We start from the raw sequence: 18,322 nt of genomic DNA, 5'->3' as shown, positions 1-18,322 counted from the left end.
AAATCAGAAACTCTGATTCTCTCTAACTCAGTAAGTAACTTCGTGGTTTAAATACCGGTCCTTCTCATTAACTATTCAGCAAGATTCCAAAACTATGTTCTGGCCGGAAGTAGTAAGTTGAAGTTAAGAATTTGACAGGAAAGGAACTTAACTTTTATTAACAGTTAAAATTTAACTGTTAATAAAATTAACATAATCCTTACAACATTTATGCCTTTGTTTGCTTCTAAATTTTTAAAACATTTTGTCCAATGCTTTATAAAGTATTGCTTGTATAATAAAAAATTAGATTTGCATAAGCATAAACAGATTTAAGTCCTAAAAATTACAAGATTAAATTTATGCAGATATTTATAAAATTTTAATTCCTGAAATGAATGGCTTTAATTGTTGTATATGTATCCCTGATGAGAGATAATGTTTTTTTAAATTTTAATTGAACTTAACTGTTATTTAAAATGTATTTATTTTTGTTTAAATATTTTAAAATCAAAACAATATTAAAAATTTTTATTAGGAAAAATTTCGTCTGCTTTCAAATTTTTATTTCCCTTCCTCCAAGTCATAGATCATTTAAAAATTGCAAATTTTATAAGAAGTTAAAAACATCTAATCAAAAGAAACATTTAATTTATACTTTCTAATGCTGGAATTCCAAATCAAAAAAACTTTCTTGCAGTGCCAAAATAAAATTTTGTTGATTTTGTAACGCTTTTAATTGCTGAAAAGCTTTGTAAGGCTGTTATGCTAATTAACCAGTTATTATGATTTTCATCTGTACTATAACTTCTTCTTTCCGAATTCCTCATCAGAATGCGAATTAGTTTTTAGAGTATATAAGATGAGAATTTTGTATCTTAAACAGAGAAAGCGAGAGATTTTCTAACACTCGCGCTGCGCAGTTAAAATTTAGCCAGCACTATCTGAAAGTGATTATTCTGGCTTTCGCATTCTATCGCAGACGATACTTCAAGCTTACGCGCCACTAAAAATAAATTGACCCAGCTTATAGCTTACGTTACTGAACGTACAGTCTTCAGCCACGTTATCAACGTTTAAATTTATTTAACTGGTATTGCTTAATTTAATTTAACAACGAGTAGAAGTTCTTTTTTTGTCTGCAGCACAAGCCGTGCCTTTTATGTTAGAAGTTCAGATTAAATAAAAAGGTTATTTAGAGCCTTTTCAAGACTTAAGTCATAATGCTTCAGAGGTGGTCATAGCTCACTAATATTGTCTAGTAATGTCTGCATAATTTAATTTTCAGACCAAAGCTTGTAGAGACGTTAGGTTATTTCTGAATCAAGCAAAATGAAAAATGAGCAACGCCTTTACCGGGAATCGAACCACGGACCACTGGAATACGCGCCCAGCCTGCAGACCACTACACCATGAAGGCGCGCTAAGAAGACAAGAGAAATACCTTATAACTTACAGAGTTCCGTCTTCTTTGGATTTGTGTAGAAAATTACAGCAAGAAAACTGTTAGAATTCTTTAGAATTATGGCCCAATTGATTATGGTCAAATGAATCTAATATTTCGACTAGAATTCTATTAGCTGATTCTATACATATTATATAAGATTATATGTATGTGGGACCTACAGAAATTCTGTACAAATTCTTACAAAGTCTTTGTATAAATCTCTACGGAATATCCATGCGTATCTCTATAGAATCTCTATGTATAAATCCATTGAAACTATAACTAATATTGTATGGAGTTCTATAGAGGGACTTCAGATTCTGGAACGATCAATATTTCACACATTTCCTTAGCATTCCATGCAATACCAAAAGACAAATAAAATACTCTTTCAAATGATTCTAATTTTGCGTTGCAAAGCACGCAAATTTCGACTCCCATCCCAAAAGAGCCTTTAAGAAAATGTCTTGTAGATTTCTACACAACAACAACAAAAAAGCGATGTTAAACTTCTTCAAAATTCTTTAGAATCATGGCCCAGTGTTCCACAGGTTGTTTCAGCAAATCGGTTACTAACTTTCAGGAAAGATAGACGATACAAAAACACACAGAATGGTCGGAAATGCTTTCCTAGCATGGTAATGACGACACAAAAACACAAGAAAGGAAGGACACGAACAAGGTGATAATATATGTTTATTATGCTTAGTGCAGCGGAAACTGTTAAACATAGAAAATGCCGTGGTTCGCAAAACAAATATATATTACTAAGAGAGTTACATGCAGAGAAATGCAAGTAAACAGAGAGTGAAAAAGTTTACAGAGGTTATATACATAACTTTACAACAGATCATGGTTTAACAAATAAACAAGACACAATAAATAACCAATCAAAAATAACATAAAGAATGGGATTAAGTTTCAGAAAAATTCGGACCTGACTGAAAGCTAGTGTATGTATCGGACGTGACAGAAAGCTATACTTCCTTTTAACCAGTAAGAATGCAATTAGGAAATATCTCAACAGAAACGAAGAAATAAAAACAAAAACAGACGATCGTCATCAAAGAAGGTGTTCGAAATCACGTTTGAAACGTATCCTCAACATGAGATCGACAAGGCTGGTCCGGTGGATTGGCCGGTAAGATCTCCAGACCTCACTTGCACTGACTTCTTCCCCTGGGGGGTTATTCAAGACATTGGTGTACGAAACTCTCCTTAGAAGTGTTGAGGAACTTGTTACACGCATCGTGGCAGCTGCTGGGAAAGTCTGGTACATGTCCGGTGTTTTCCAGATTTTCAGATGTTCCAAGTGCTGGAGATGCTTGCATCGGGGATCGGGGTTGTAATTTAGAATACATTCTTTGATGACGATGTTGTCTATTTTTGTTCTTATTTCTTGATTTCTGCTGTACTAAGCATAATAAACGTGTTTCCTCCCCCTGTTAATGTCCTTCTTTCCTTATGTTTTGTGTTGTCTCTATCGTGCCAGGAAAGCATTTCTGACCCTGCAAATTGCTATATGATTTTCCGTTGTCTAGGTATACTCTATCTTTCTTGAAAGTTTAAAACCGATTTACCCTGTAGAACACTGGGCCATAATTCTAAAGAATTCTGAAGAATTTTAGCATCGATTTTTTTTTAATAGAAATCTATAAGAAATTTTCATGAGGAGTCCATCTGGGATGGGAGTCGAAAGTCACGTGCTTTGTCACGCGAGATTAGAAACATCATTAAGAAGGATTATTTTACACTTTGCCCGTTTATGTTTTGGCATGGCATAGAATACTATCGAAATATATGAAATATTTATTATTCCAGAATCCGAAGTCCACCTTTCGGCACTCGGCACAGAATCTCAACCCCATCTTCTTCCCCAATGGAACCCAACGTCCTCAACGGAAGACTGCGTGTATTATTTGCTTTCATACATTGCAAGCAGCATTTACAGTAGAAAGCAAGGGTATTAGAAATAACCCATAGACCTCCAACTACTACGGATTCTCCGTAGTTTCTACGGAAATTCATGAAGAACTACGAGCTACGAAAAGTATGGAAAAAACTACGGATTTTACAGAAACAAGAGCAGGAGAACCAGTACGCAAAACGGAACCAACTAATTCATCCGATGATTGGCTGAATACTCGTGTTATCATATATCACGTGTTGAGTGCGTTCCTAGTTTTGAAGAATTAGCCAATCGTAGATCAGTAACTCCAACCGTTAACGACTTATCAATAGTTCCACCCAATTGTCTGGCTCCCAGGTTCCTCGCGGATGCGTGTTTAGGCTGCATTGTGTAGTTTACGGCGAGAGCTTAGCGTGTGTCTTGTGAACTGTGAATCAGGTGAAAGATTTTTAATCATAATGCTGCCTCGAACGAAGAAGCCAAAATTATCAAAGCAGAAGTTTAAAGATTCATATTCTTCAGAATTTCCATGCATTAAAGCGTACGAAATTTCTGTGAATCACGCACACTGCAGTGTATGCAACAAAGACTTCTCAGTTGCTCATGGCGGAAAAGATGACTGTAAACGGCATGTGTTTTCTCAAAAGCATATAGAACTTGGCACCGTAAAATCTAAAGAAATAACAAATTTCTTAATAAAAGATGATGAAACAGGTCCTATAAAAGCCGAATGCTATTTTGTTCGTTTTTTAATTGAACATAATCTACCGCTTTCTGTTTCGGATCATTCCAAAGAGCTTTTCAAAGCAATGTTTCCGGATTCTGCCATAGCAAAAAAATTTAGCTGCGGTCATACCAAAACTGCTGCTATTGTGAAAACGCTTGCAGAAAATACTGTTGCTGATATTATAAAATCAGTGTGCAGTACATCATTTTCTCTAAGTACTGATGGAAGTAATGATAACAATGATAACAAACTGTACCCATTGGTTATAACATACTACAGTAAAGAAAAGGGAGTGATAATTACTTCATTGATTTCTATTTTAGAATGCACGAATAATACAGGAGAAGGTATTTTTAATTGTATAAATGAAAACTTTAAAAACAAAGGTTTAGAATGGAAAAATTGCTTATCATTTTCTTCAGATAATGCTAGTAATCTGATTGGAAAGTTTAAAGGTGTAGCATCATTTATCAAAATGCATCAACCAAGTATAATCACCCGAGGTTGTCCGTGCCACCTCTTGCATATAGCTGCAAAAAAAGCTACTGAAAAATTAATTGGCTCAGAAATTGAAATGTTGATAATAGATATATATTTTTACTTGGAGAAAAGTTCGAAACGGAAGCATAGCTTCAAAGTTGCTCAACAAATTTTGGGACAGAATGCAAAATCTCATAAAATTTTGAAATATTGCAGTACGAGATGGTTGTCTCTTTTAGAATCTATAACAAGGATTTTGGAACAGTGGGATGCTGTGATAAAATTTTTTGGAGATAAACCAGATAACAGTGAGAATGAAGGAAAGAGATTGCAAAACATTAAAAAAAATTTTACAGTCACCAACCACCAAATTGTACTTGTTATTTTTGAAAAATACTTTGCCTTTGTTTATAACAGTAAATATTAATTTGCAACAACAAGCTCCTTATGTACATAAATTGAGAAGGGAACGTTTTGAACTTTTAATGAATTTATATGTTAGATTCGTAAAACCATCAGTAATTTCTAAAGAAAATGAAGATGTTACTCTAACGTCTATTCCATTTCGGAAGTATAGTAAACAAAAAGAAAATGAAAATTTAGTGATTGGTGCGGAAACAAGACTATATTTAAAAAATGCCAAGTTGAATGAAAGTGAAGTGAAATCATTTTTCAATTCTGTGCGAGCTTTTTTTGTAACTGCATGTTCATATATAATTGATAAATTTCCACTGAGTGATCCATTTCTAAAACATGCTGAAGTTGCTGACATCAACTTGAGAACTGAAGTCTCATTTTCATCTGTTCTTTACTTGATGAATACTTTTCCATCCATTATTGATGAAAAATGTCTTAATCAAGTAGAAATTGAATTTTCCATGTATCAAGTAGATGATTTGAAAGAAATTGTAGATTTGCGTATTGATATAGCATGGGGAGAAATTGCCAAATTAAAAAATATGAATGGGTGTATTAAATACAAAGTATTGCCTTCTGTAATGCTTGCTGTCTTAATAATACCTCATTCAAATGCAGCTTGCGAAAGAATTTTTTCTATTGTTAAAAAAAATCAGACGGAATTTCGACCAAATTTAGGTCTTAAAACTCTTGAAGCAGTTTTGATTGAAAAAATAAATATGCAAACAAATGAAGAACTGTGTTATAAAAAAACATTCTCAAAATCAGAACTTAAGCTTGCTAAGCATGCTACATATAAATCTTTGCATTCATAAATTATGCGTATTTTGTTTAATACTTATATGTATCATTCTTGGTTATTTAAATTTTATTTCCCTGTAGAAATCATATCCAGAATAAAGATATGATTTATAGCTTCTGATTTTTTCTACGATTAGTAGTGATTTGAAGTACTTTTTATTAGTGAATGCTTGAGGAGTTAAAAGAAAATTTCTAATTAAATGTGCATATAATTTACAAGGTATATTTTTAATTATTCAGTTTTATATGTATATGGATTTTAAATGTAATAAAATTGATTACAATTAATTATTAATTTAAAATTAATGAATGGTTAATTACAACATACGCTACGCGCACATTTTCAAAGTTGTAAAAATGTCGTTCGCGCGTTGACTACTGACAAGGTTTGCTGAAGGTTGGAGTCTACGAAGACTCAATGAGAATGTTCTTGGAAACAATTGGACAAGATATTAACCCTTTGCACTTCAGGCCTTTTTCATTTGGGCGAACCAGAACCTCAAGACGATTTTCCATATATTTGATGAATTAATAATTATGTAAAAAATTGATCCCCAATTTTATTCAAATCAAATCTAATCAAAAACCTTCGAGTCGCGTTTCAAGAATTCTGTTAAATTGCAAACTTGCCTTACTTCGGTCCGTGATAAAGGATACACGTCAAAAATTGTCCAAAATTGAACATGAACTCTATAAGCTTCATCTGGAACTCGCTAAAACATATCCAAAATTCACTGCCCTTGAACAAAAGTCTTGGTCTAGAACAGAGAATGCAGTTAACCGTCATAAAAACACCCTTGCAGTTAAATTCGAAAAACTTCTTTTACAGTCTTCCAGTCCAAGTAGTTCAAAAAATCTTCCCATTGTAAACATCAAGCCAATAGTTAATATTTCTAATGTTAGTCTTTCAGAAGAACAAGAGAGAATTCTAAAATATAATTTTAACTTCTCACAAACCTGTAAACCCTCGATTCCAAATATTTTGGCTCCTATCGAAAAAGCTTTCAAGTTCAGTAAAGTTTCAGATTCACAGAAAGAAATGATTAGGCATCTTATCGCTCATAATGTGAAATTCAATAATAAACCTTTGAAACCAAATCTAACTGCGAGAGAAAGAGCTACAATGCGCGAGATTCATTCTAACCCGGATATTGTCATTTCAAAGGCCGACAAAGGTGGCCAGATAGTCGTCATGGATAAGAACACTTACATCGATGGTGTCACTAAACTCTTAAACGAAGGACCATATAATCCGATCCCTAAAGATCCTTCACCTTCGGACTTATCCAAAATAAAAAATGCGATCAAATCTTCGCAAATCATTTCAAGCAACTTAAAACATTCGCTTATCCCATCTGTTGCGAATTGTGCCAGATTATATGCTCTTCCCAAAATTCATAAAAGTGGTATTCCTTTCCGCCCTATTGTATCAAATTTAGGTACTGCCTCGTATCCATTAGCTAAATATTTAGTTTCTAGATTTTCCACTCTATTAGACAATAACATTTACACCATAAAAAATTCAATAGAGTTTGTAAAAAAGGTTAAAAACATTTCTCCTCGTAATTTACTCATGGTTTCTTTTGATGTAAAATCATTATTCACCAATGTCCCAGTGGAGGGTGCATTAAGATGTCTAGAAACCAGACTTCGCGAATTTCATTTCTCTTGCATCGAAATTGATGAGCTAATTTCTCTCACTCAACTCTGTTTGAAACAAACACATTTTGTTTTCCAAAATAAATATTACAAGCAAACTGTGGGATTAGCCATGGGAAGCCCCCTCAGTCCCATCCTGGCTGATATCTACATGCATTATTATGAATCAAAATTATTTGAAACTTTAAACTTCCCGGCATGGTTCCGCTACGTAGACGATACTTTTACCCTGTTTGAAGGTAATAAAGATGATTTAAATAGAGTTCTTTCAACAATGAATTCTATTGATCCTGCTATTCAGTTCACTTTTGAACTTGAGACTTGCAATTCTCTTCCGTTTCTCGACATTCTGGTCACACGTAACACATCCAACTTCAGTACTACAGTTTACCGTAAACCTTCATCGGTTTGCCTTCCACCACACTTTAAATCATGTCATCCGACTAAACAAAAGTTAGCTTCATTTTATTCCTATGTTTTCCGTGCTCTTCAAGTTTGCTCCTCCAAACTAGCCCTTGATGAAGAACTAAATTATTTAAAAGCAATAGCTATTGACAGGGGCTTTTCACTCAACATTATTAATCAAGCAGTTAAAAAATTCTCATCTCAACACACTAAAAGCCACACTCTTATTTTAGGAGATTATAAAAATTCTGTTGTCATTCCCTTCTTTCCATCAATTAGCTATAAAGTTGCACATATTTTGCAGAAATTTAACTTTCGGGTTGTTTACTCTCCCATCAATAAAATTCCAACTTCTATACTCAAGGACCCCATTCCGGATATGAATTCCTGGGGTATTTATAGGATTCCTTGCCAGTGCGGTTTAATTTACATTGGCCAAACTAAGAGAGCCTTAAAATTTCGCGTCAAAGAACATGAGGCATATGTTAGAAAAAAGGAAACACAGAAGTCTTCTGTTGCTCAACATTGTTGGTCTGAAAATCACACTTTCAATTTTTCTGCTGCCAAAATTATTCAAAAAACATCTTCCATTGGAGAATTGGATTTTCTAGAGGCATTTCACATTCATAACAATCTTTCTGTTCTAGTTAACGATCCTAATTCCAATCCAAATTTGCCTTCGGCTTTTAGAGAAATTATGTTTTAGTTCTGGTTTCGCCAACAGATGGCGCCACTTGCTTATTCTTGTCCAGGCTTTCTTATCTTATCTAAACATTATTTCCTATCTTGTTCATTTGCGGTTTTGCAGCTGAAGATGATGGTTCGGTAAAACCATCGAAACTAGTCCTGTGAAAATTTTGTAAATTAACGCTGATTTTTGTTGTTTGACTTCTGAATTAGTATTTGATGAATTGCTTAAATTTTTTTAAAAATGATTTCACAGAAATCTAATGGTTCTCCTATGTCTGAAAATACTCGCAGTCGTGCGGCTATTTCGCCGGATACAAGCAGCATTCTTTGCGGTATGTCTTCGGATACTGTGCACATTATCCATTCTCAATTTTGTGTCTCTTCTGCGGAATCACTGTTGCTTTCACTTTCACTATCTATTATCCTGATTCTTCGCCTACATTCCTAATACATCGCTATCTTCATCACTGCTTTCCTTTTTTTCTCTCGTCAAGTAGTCTATGCACAGACGTAATTTCGTTAACGAAAAATCAAACTCATCTTTACTTGAGCTCGTTCTTTTACCGCATTCCGTACTTACTAGGTTCTGTACCTTTGAAAATTATGCAATCACTGTAGAATTTGAATTAACGTCAAAGATGCATATGTAACAATAAATTTTAAAAAACACTATTTACGATTAAAGATCGGCAGGTATTTTATACTCATGTATTGTTGAATACACTCATGAATCTATGTTGCCCAAACAAAATCTAAATAAACAAAGTTACTGTTCGAATTATCCCGTCAAACTGAGTGCTGATCAAAAGTCACCCTTCGAGTTACCGCATTGAATCAAGTGGTGACCAAAGTCACCTCTCGAGTTATCCCATCAAATCTACTGGTGGCCGAGAATCGGTGCAAAGGGTTAAGCATTTGAGGGGATATACTTGGAAGTTATAGCAGTGTCCTGAAGATATGGTGAATAGAACTTCAAATTTTTATAGCACCTCAAAATCAAAGGCATCAATTTTGCCTAAGTATCAAAGGCAATTAGCGAGGACTGTGACATTAAAAACTCCTGTTGATGTATTGGGAAACAAGAAGAATATATCAGGATATCCTGAAAATGTGCATTCCATAAGCAGCATCTTCCCGATATTCTGTGGAGAATTTTGTGCTATGTGGATGCTTAACAGTCCTAAAGTTTGTGGAGTGTTCAGTAGTGGTGGGTATCCAAGAACTGAAAGATTTTTAGGAGGATGTCTTAGGAAAGGAATTTTTGAATTCGTTTATTTTTACATTATAATGGAAAAGTACCCAAGTAACTACTATCAAATGGCATGTATATTTTGTCTTTTAATTATAAATTAGCTGCAACTAGCATGGACTGCAGAACTACGTAGAAACTAGAGAGCATTTGAGCGCATTTAACGTTTTCTACTTTCAAAACACATATATTAAAGCTCCAGATAAAACAGATGGTGTGCATCTTCTTAAGTATTTGGTCTGTGAAACTAAATCTACGTGTGTTTTTGTCATCCTAATATAAAGTTGTTTATTTGAATGGCTGTTAAACGCATTTCTACTATGCAACAAAAGTTTACCTGCACTTTATTTAAATTCTATAGCTGGTTAATTAATATCTTCATACATTTTGGTATGAATGAAAAGGTTATGATTTATTGGTCTACATAATGTTACAAGTTTTGTACTTAGATAATTTTAATAGAATTATTAGTAAAATTGTTGTATTTTTCTGTGTAATGCACAGGGAGACAAATTTTAATGGGTATCTCGGTAATTTGTAATGAAATTCAATAAACGTAATTGACCGTTGTGTTAGCTGTAACCATAATTCCACCCTCGTATTGCTGTCCTGTAACTTTGAAGCAGAAAGAACAAAATATCTCGCGGCCATTTGTAAACTATTTAAGGCTGAAGAGAGAGCATGTGCTCTCAGTAGCTTAGTTATTGTTGTTGGGAGTTGTTTAATTCCTCGTGAATCCGAGTTAGCTTTCTCTTTAGATGTGCTTTGTACACTCTTTAGTTGTGTTGTATTTAACATTTTCAGTAGTTTGAAATATAATATTGTGAACGCTTGTACAAATATCTCTGAGAAAAATTCCAGGGTTGTCATATATTTCTTTCGATAAGAATAAATTTTAACCTATGATTGGAATTGTGCATTCAATCTATTACAAACCCGTACGCATACAACAATATTTTCGAATTCACTATCGAATCAATATTAACTGTTAAAGAAATGCAGCATATTATTGTAGCATGATCTTGAAAATCAAAATTAGGAACCATCTTTATGTTTACTTTTATTTGTGAGTATAGAATTTTTATGTCACTGTTTATGCCGTTTAAGAAATCTTGCTTAGCAAATTTACTTGTATTAGTTTCTTCAGTGTATGCCACCAACTCAAAGTAAAATTTTCAAAACATCTTAAATATCAAAATTAAAACATGATTTGAAAATCGATGACTATAAATTGCTTGTTGAAGTAGTAAATTTGAACTCAAAATCTTTGAATTAAAAATACACCGTCCTTGAAATCTTCTTTGAATATACATTTGTGAATAAATTTTAATCAATTTCCTTGAATAATTAAATTTTGAAATTTATATTTCCTAAAAGAACAATGCTGACATGTTTCTTTTCTTTTAATAAACAGTAATAATTTTATCAGTCATCACTGATAATCATTGCTTGTTTGCTAATGATGAAGAAAAGTTAATTAACTACCGTGAAAAAATACTTACTATTTCTTCCATTCTTATATTCTAAAATTATTATATTTTTTTTTAGTTTATAAAGTTTGGTATTGCTACATGTGTACGGGCTTGTCATGCAAAGAATGCACACAGAATCGATGATAGCTTGATAAAATTAATTTTTCGAAAAGAAACACTTTGCAGTTCTGGAACTTTCCACAACAAATACTTGTACAGCTGCTTCTTAGTATCACACAGTAGTTACCACTTCAAACTACTAAGAATTTAAACACAAGGCAATGCAAAGTGCATCCAAAAAGCGAAGGTTCCATGATCTCTCAATACTCTGAAGTCAGCTCTGAGCTATAAACTGACAGCTGATGCTGTCACCGTATATCGTTTCCCCCTGGCTGCTGAGAAATCTCTGGTACCTTCTATTTCTCAAAATTAGTGGAAGGCATATTACGTTTAAAGTTATATATAAGGGCCGGATACGGTTACAGTACCATATAGCGATCAATTGCAGTATCAGTTAGATTATACACGGAATGTCGTCAAATAGTCGCCAGGTTTGCCGATTTGGGGACAAAAATTAACCAGCAACGGCCAGCAGTCGGCAAAACTATCACAGCTTGGCGATATTTCGCCAATTTAACAAGATAGTCATTAACCTCAGTATTAAATATACTTGCCCCTGTAATCTTATTTTTCGGGCAAAGCTTCGCTCTCTCAAGCATTTCATGTTAAATTATATAGGATATTACAGTTTCACATATAGTTTCATTAAAATTATTTACATATGTACAAAATTTGTAACAATATCAAAATTGTAAAAACAACCTTGTATTTAGCCTAAGTATAATGAAACATTCAATCGATTTCGAGGGCAGCTAAAGGTCCCTCCTCATCAGGAGAAAGAAATCCCTAGAAAGAAGAAAATAAAGGAGAAGGAGTCTCAGAAACACGTGGTCCTTATCAGCACTGCACGTGGTTATAACTGGATTTTTAATCAGAGTTGCACTGGCCGCCTACTTTTACTGAGCCAGGCTATCTGATCAAGCATAAAGGACAAGAAAAATTAGCGAAGTTAAAATAGAGAGCAAGGGGCAAATGCACCTTCACGCTCAAAATCTGAACTTCAAATAATGGAAAGCAAACATTGAACAAATTTTTATACCCTCTGGTAGTAACCAAATGCGAGGAGGTAACGCCATCTATTGGCAAAAATAACTGAATTGGACATCAAATCATTAACTAAACCTGCTAAATCTTTGTGAATGTGAAAAGCCTTAAGAAAATCCAATTCACCTATGGAAGAAGCCTTTTGGATAATTTTTGCAGAGCCAAAGTCAAAATTATGGTTAAATGTCCAACTATGATACGCTATTGAAGACTTGTTAATTTCACCTTTTCTGACATAAGATTCATGTTCCTTGATACGAAACTTCAACGCTCTTTTTGTTTGGCCAATATATCTTAAACCACACTGAGACAATATACTATAAATTCCCCAAGAATTCAAGACAGAAACGCAATCTTTTAGAATCGAAGGGTGAATTTTATTAATAGGGGAGAAACAGACTTGAAAATTGAATTTCTGGAGAATCCGTGCAATTTTATAGCATGAAGGATATCAAGGAAGGGGAGGGAATTGTTGAACCCTTCCTTGATATTCTTATAATCCACAATGAAACTGATTTTAGCACCACTGTGTACCGTAAACCCTTTGCAGTTTGTTTACCACCCCATGCCAAGTCATGCCACCCTGTTAAGCAAAAAATGGCTTCTTTTTACTATTATGTATTCCACGTGCTTTGAATCTTTGCTTACCAATGAACTTAATTATTTGAGAGCAGTTGTGATTGACCGTGGATTTTCTCCCGTGATTATTGATAGTCGTTAAAAAATTTTCAGATTCCCATCAAAGAAGACATTCCACTGTTAGAAATAATATTAATGACCTTGTCGTGCTTCCATTTTATCCTTCTGTTTGCTATAAAATTGCACGGATTCTCCAGAAATTCAATTTTCAAGTCGGTTTCTCCCCTATTAAAAAAATTCACCCTTCGATTCTAAAAGATTGCGTTTCTGTCTTGAGTTCTTGGGGAATTTATAGTATATTGTGTCAGTGTGGTTTAAGATATATTGGCCAAACAAAAAGAGCGTTGAAGTTTCGTATCAAGGAACATGAATCTTATGTCAAAAAAGGGGAAATTAACAAGTCTTCAATAGCGTATCATAGCTGGACTTTTAACCATAATTTTGATTTTGGGTCTGCAAAAATCATCCAAAAGGCTTCTTCCATAGGTGAATTGGATTTTCTTGAGGCTTTTCACATTCACAAAGATTTAGAAAGTTTAGTTAATGATTTGAAGTCCAATCCAGTCCTTCCTAATGCCTTTAAAATTCTACTGTCTTAATTCAATTATTTTTGCCGATAGATGGAGTTACCTCCTTGCACTTGGTACTACCAGAGGGTATAAAAATCTGTTCAGTGGTTGCTTTCCATTATTTGAAGTTCAGATTTTGAGCGTGAAGGTGCATTTGCCTCTCGCTCTCTATTTTAACTTCGCTAATTTTTCTTGTCTTTTATGCTTGATCAGATAGCCTGGCTCAGTAAAAGTAGGCGGCCAGTGCAACTCTGATTAAAAATCCAGTTATAACCACGTGCAGTGCTGATAAGGACCACGTGTTTCTGAGACTCCTTCTCCTTTATTTTCTTCTTTCTAGGGATTTCTTTCTCCTGATGAGGAGGGACCTTTAGCTGCCCTCGAAATCGATTGTTTCAATACTTACGCTAAAAACAAGGTTGTTTTTACGATTTTGATTGTCACATTAGCATGTTTCTCTTCTAGTCTTGTAACAATGTGTTTTGCAATCGTCTAATACTGTCCAAATTCTTGGTAGATGTTAAGCAAAGTATCAGTAATAACAACTGAAACTTCAAAAGAGTGTAAAAGACCCTTTTATTAAAAACTAAGAAGAACAGAAGACACACCTGTTGCTTACAAATCAGCCAACCACTTGTGGTGATGTAACAGACAGTCAAATGTAAAATCTAAACTAAATAAGCTAGTAGCCAAAGGCTAAAATCAATTTAATCGAAGTTGGCTCACTTATCTAACTGGCGTGGAGTTTCAATATTGACAAATTTTAATGCAATGTCGAAGACAAAAAATCTTATCTGATCTAGCAACATAGTAACAGGGCCTCGAGAGGCCGAACACACTCTGTTTTACAACATGAAAACGAACTAATTCACATTCTGGCAGAAAAACGGAAGGGAGAAGTGACAATAAACATCCAAAACATAAAGTAACTTGTTATTTAATATAAGGAAAATTTTCAAGTTACCAATAAAATGAGTCTTACATGTGTATATATTATTCATTAAAATCTTTTAATTGTAATCAGTTTGGTTTGGTTTGGTTTATTGATTACGGCAAAACACACGAGAGTTATCTACCTAAGGAGGACGGATGCGTTCATGGAGTGCTTTCTAAGCGAAACTGGCTCCTATACATGTTACACATGGTGTAAAACCAAAAGAACACACATGCAGCCAGCCCATTTGCAGAATTTGAACCTCGGACCGAACTACAAGTGTTCAGCGACTTCACCGCTCGGCCGCTGGTGGGCTTAGTTGTAATTGGAGTAATTTTTGAAGCTCATTTCCGAAGTATTATTTTTATTATTATTTATTACTATTTTTCAATGTATCTGAATGTATACGTAATAAAAAAAGAGAAAGAAAATAAGTGCAAATTCATTCATAAAATAAATTTAGTGCTTCTTTCTTTAATCACATGCATAAAAATATTCAAATTTTTTAACTTACTAACTTCATGACCATGACAATAATAGCTGTGCAGTCGAGAACGATGTCTACAAGTAGCATGACGATGGTTGGTACTATAAACATTTCATTGCCCTAGAGTTAGAAAAACATATTAAGTATAAATTTGTAAATTTATATGAGCAAAATAAGACTTACCTAAATCTTGCCGAATGGTTGCGAGGTTTGGCAATATATCGCCAAATTTGCCATGTATTTGCCATGTACTTTCCAGCCATTTATACAGTTTCACATATAGTTTCATTAAAATTTTTTACATACATATAAAATTTGTAACAATTTGTAACATGAAAAGTCTATGTTGTTCAGACTTTTCATGTTACATTATACAAAAGATGCTGCAATTTAACTAAAATTATTGACATATATACAAAATTCATAACAATATATATTGTCACTTATATACTATATATACAGTATCGTTCTTAACTCATCAACTAACTCTAACAAAATAACTAATTTGATCCTTATTTGAAAAAAGATTAAAAAGTCTCACTTAATAGTGTTATTGTTAATTGGTAGTAGATTAGTTTGTTCCTCTTGACAAGTCAATTAATCTGCGATCAATAACAATAGCTAATTATTAAGTCAAACAACAAAAATCAGCATTATATTTTTAAAATGTTCGCAGGACTATTTTTGATGGTTTTACCGAACCACCATCCTCAGCTGCAAAACCACAAATGAATGCGGTTTTGCATTTCATTCATTTGCGGTTTTGCAGCTGAGGATGGTGGTTCGGTAAAACCATCGAAACTAGTCCTGTGAAAATTTTGAAAATATAACGCTGATTTTTGTTGTTTGACTTTTGAATTAGTATTTATTCGGCGTGTTATTGTGTCTTAACAATAGCTACTTTTTCAGTACTTTCGATTTTGAGTTTAATATTTGAAATTTTTACGGTCAGAGCATTTTTCTTTACAGATTTTAAATAATTTTTGCTACAATAGATCTAGATAACTTTGGACATTGACTTGGAAAGCTACTTATAAATATTTACTAAAGTTTTTCTAATAATTCATAGCTTTAAAGAAATTTCTTTTCCTTGAAGATGCTATATAGATACTTTTTCTTATAATAAATTATTGATTTATTACTTAGCAGCTTTGGCGCAGCTTTTAGGCATCTTAAATTACTCATAATTATATATGTATATGTATATGTAAGATGTAACAAAATACGATGGCTGCGCTAAAAACCGATTGGGAACCTCATAATTAACTGTTCTAAATTGGTGTTCTCCCCCCCCCAAAAGTTCATCTGTTCTCCCAAATTCAAGATCTTTCCATATTATATAACAACCTAAAATTAACCAATAGCAGTTTAGCTGTACTTATGCACCTTCTTAGTATAAATAATCTTCGCAAACAACTGTGTCATTCCTTTTCTTAACTTCTGCCCTGCCAACATCTCCACACTGCATATGCTTCCCTGTCTAAGATGCTTATGTCGTGCTTTTAAAACTAGTGTACATGAAAATTACCATATTTAACTATGATTGAATTAATGTCTGGTCTACAAAAATGATCTGATGTAAATTGTCATAGAATAAAAGTATGTTTCAAAACATAAAAAGAGTTACTTCATATCAATAGAATTCTATATTTTTTTCAAAGGCGATGATATATTAAATAATCTATTAGAAAATATATACAGTACCAAGTTCGTAATCCGGACTCGTCGGGACTTCGGTGATTCCGGATTAGGGGTATTTCCGGATTATAGATCATCAATTTAAATCTGGTAAGATCGCATGCAGAAATTGTACAATTAAAAATATGAAACCGTAATTTATGAAATAAAGAGAAATTATGATTTAAAGGTTTCAAAATTTACAAAAAAAAAAAGGTTAATATTTATTTGTTTACTTTATTAAACATTTCTTTCAATGTAAGGTGTTTAAGTTGCTTCGCTTTTTTATGCTAATACTTTCTCTTTAATTCTATAAACAGACATAATTTTTTATTCAGTTACAAAGTTCCACTGTTCAAATCCTGTAATTGCTGTGTGGAGAATATCGACTAACTTGTCAATCGAAATTTTTTCGTTTTCAATAACCTTTCTGTCACTTTCTTCACTATCGGAAGCGACGCATGCGTATTAGAAGCGATGCGTTTAATGCGCAGTACGCGTATACGTAAAGCATACAAAAAATGTTTGTGGCTTTGAGGTCCGGATAATGGACATCCGGATTACGGTAATTATTTTATTACTTTCAGTTTTAGCGCAAGTATTAGGAAATTTATTACGACTGATTAATTTATTTACTTATGTATATGCATACATGTATATGCATACATAAGTATATATAAATATCATCTCCCAGAAATCACTCATAGCTTTAACAGTATAAACTTGTCATCTGCTTACGGATAGAATTTCTACGCAATTAATCATTTTGTTTTTATCCAGTGAACATCTGTTTTCATGGATTCGAAAACTGAGTGGAGAATAACAAAGAGCTATTGTGGATATAATCTTCACCCTGTATTTAATTCTATAGCTTTATTTCAGTTGACAAAGTAAAATGTAAAGGATATGTATCTCACTTCTAGATCAACCTTAGAGATTATGACTGGTAAATTCAGCGAGTTCCCTGTGTAAAAGGACGTAATTCTGCTGCATTTTATTGTACCAAATCTTTGATATTATCTAATTAATTGTTTTTGTATCTTTTCCATATGTATTTAAATAAATATTTATTCTAATAAAAACTCTCTTTTTTACTCTAAAACTCCCTTAACACGAGCAACGGAAATATTTGAAATCTGTGTAAAGTGAATGGAAATCCGAGGTTAACAGTAGCCAATGTTTTTCCATAGGTATGGAAGATTTCGTGATGGAACGAAAATATTGATGATGGCCTAAGAGAGGCTTACCCATCGCAACCTCAGAAGGATGACAGCATCAAAAAAGTTCGATACTTGTGGCTGAAAAATCGTAACCTCTCTCTTCGAATAATAGTTTATGAACTTAACATCAGTAAAGACACTGCTCACAAAATTGTCGTTGGAAGTTTTGGAAAAAGAAAATTTTGTGCGCGTTTTTCCTTTACCCATCGACAGTAGAACACAAAGAAGATATTTCTTCTTGCCATGATTTGCTGGCATGCAAAAATGGCGGATATTAATCCCGATTTTTTTCAAGCAAACTGTACCTGGAGATAAAATTTAAAACTTTGCTTATAATTGTAAGGCCAAACTGCAATTATTTGCTTGGATGGAAAGGGTTCACAACAGAACATAGAAC

The 18,322-nt window shown here is 33.4% G+C and overlaps 1 protein-coding gene across 2 annotated transcripts in view; it reads right to left on the bottom strand.

Moving 5' to 3' along the window:
* Positions 1-18,322, bottom strand: part of LOC118201984 (uncharacterized) — a 70,193-nt gene that overhangs the window by 13,266 nt on the left and 38,605 nt on the right. For both annotated transcript variants that reach the window (XM_085816172.1, XM_035374135.2), the window contains exon 5: positions 15,056-15,148. In XM_085816172.1, coding sequence (XP_085672298.1) covers positions 15,056-15,148 — 93 coding nt within the window. The remainder of the gene's footprint in view (positions 1-15,055; positions 15,149-18,322) is intronic.

The sequence above is a fragment of the Stegodyphus dumicola genome, chromosome 4, assembly GCF_044657685.1.
Source record: "Stegodyphus dumicola isolate Sdum_Otavi_A_Nest chromosome 4, ASM4465768v1".
Lineage (NCBI taxonomy): Eukaryota > Metazoa > Arthropoda > Arachnida > Araneae > Eresidae > Stegodyphus > Stegodyphus dumicola.
The sequence above is the reverse complement of the archived record's forward strand: the minus strand, read 5'-3'. Positions and strand labels throughout refer to the sequence as shown.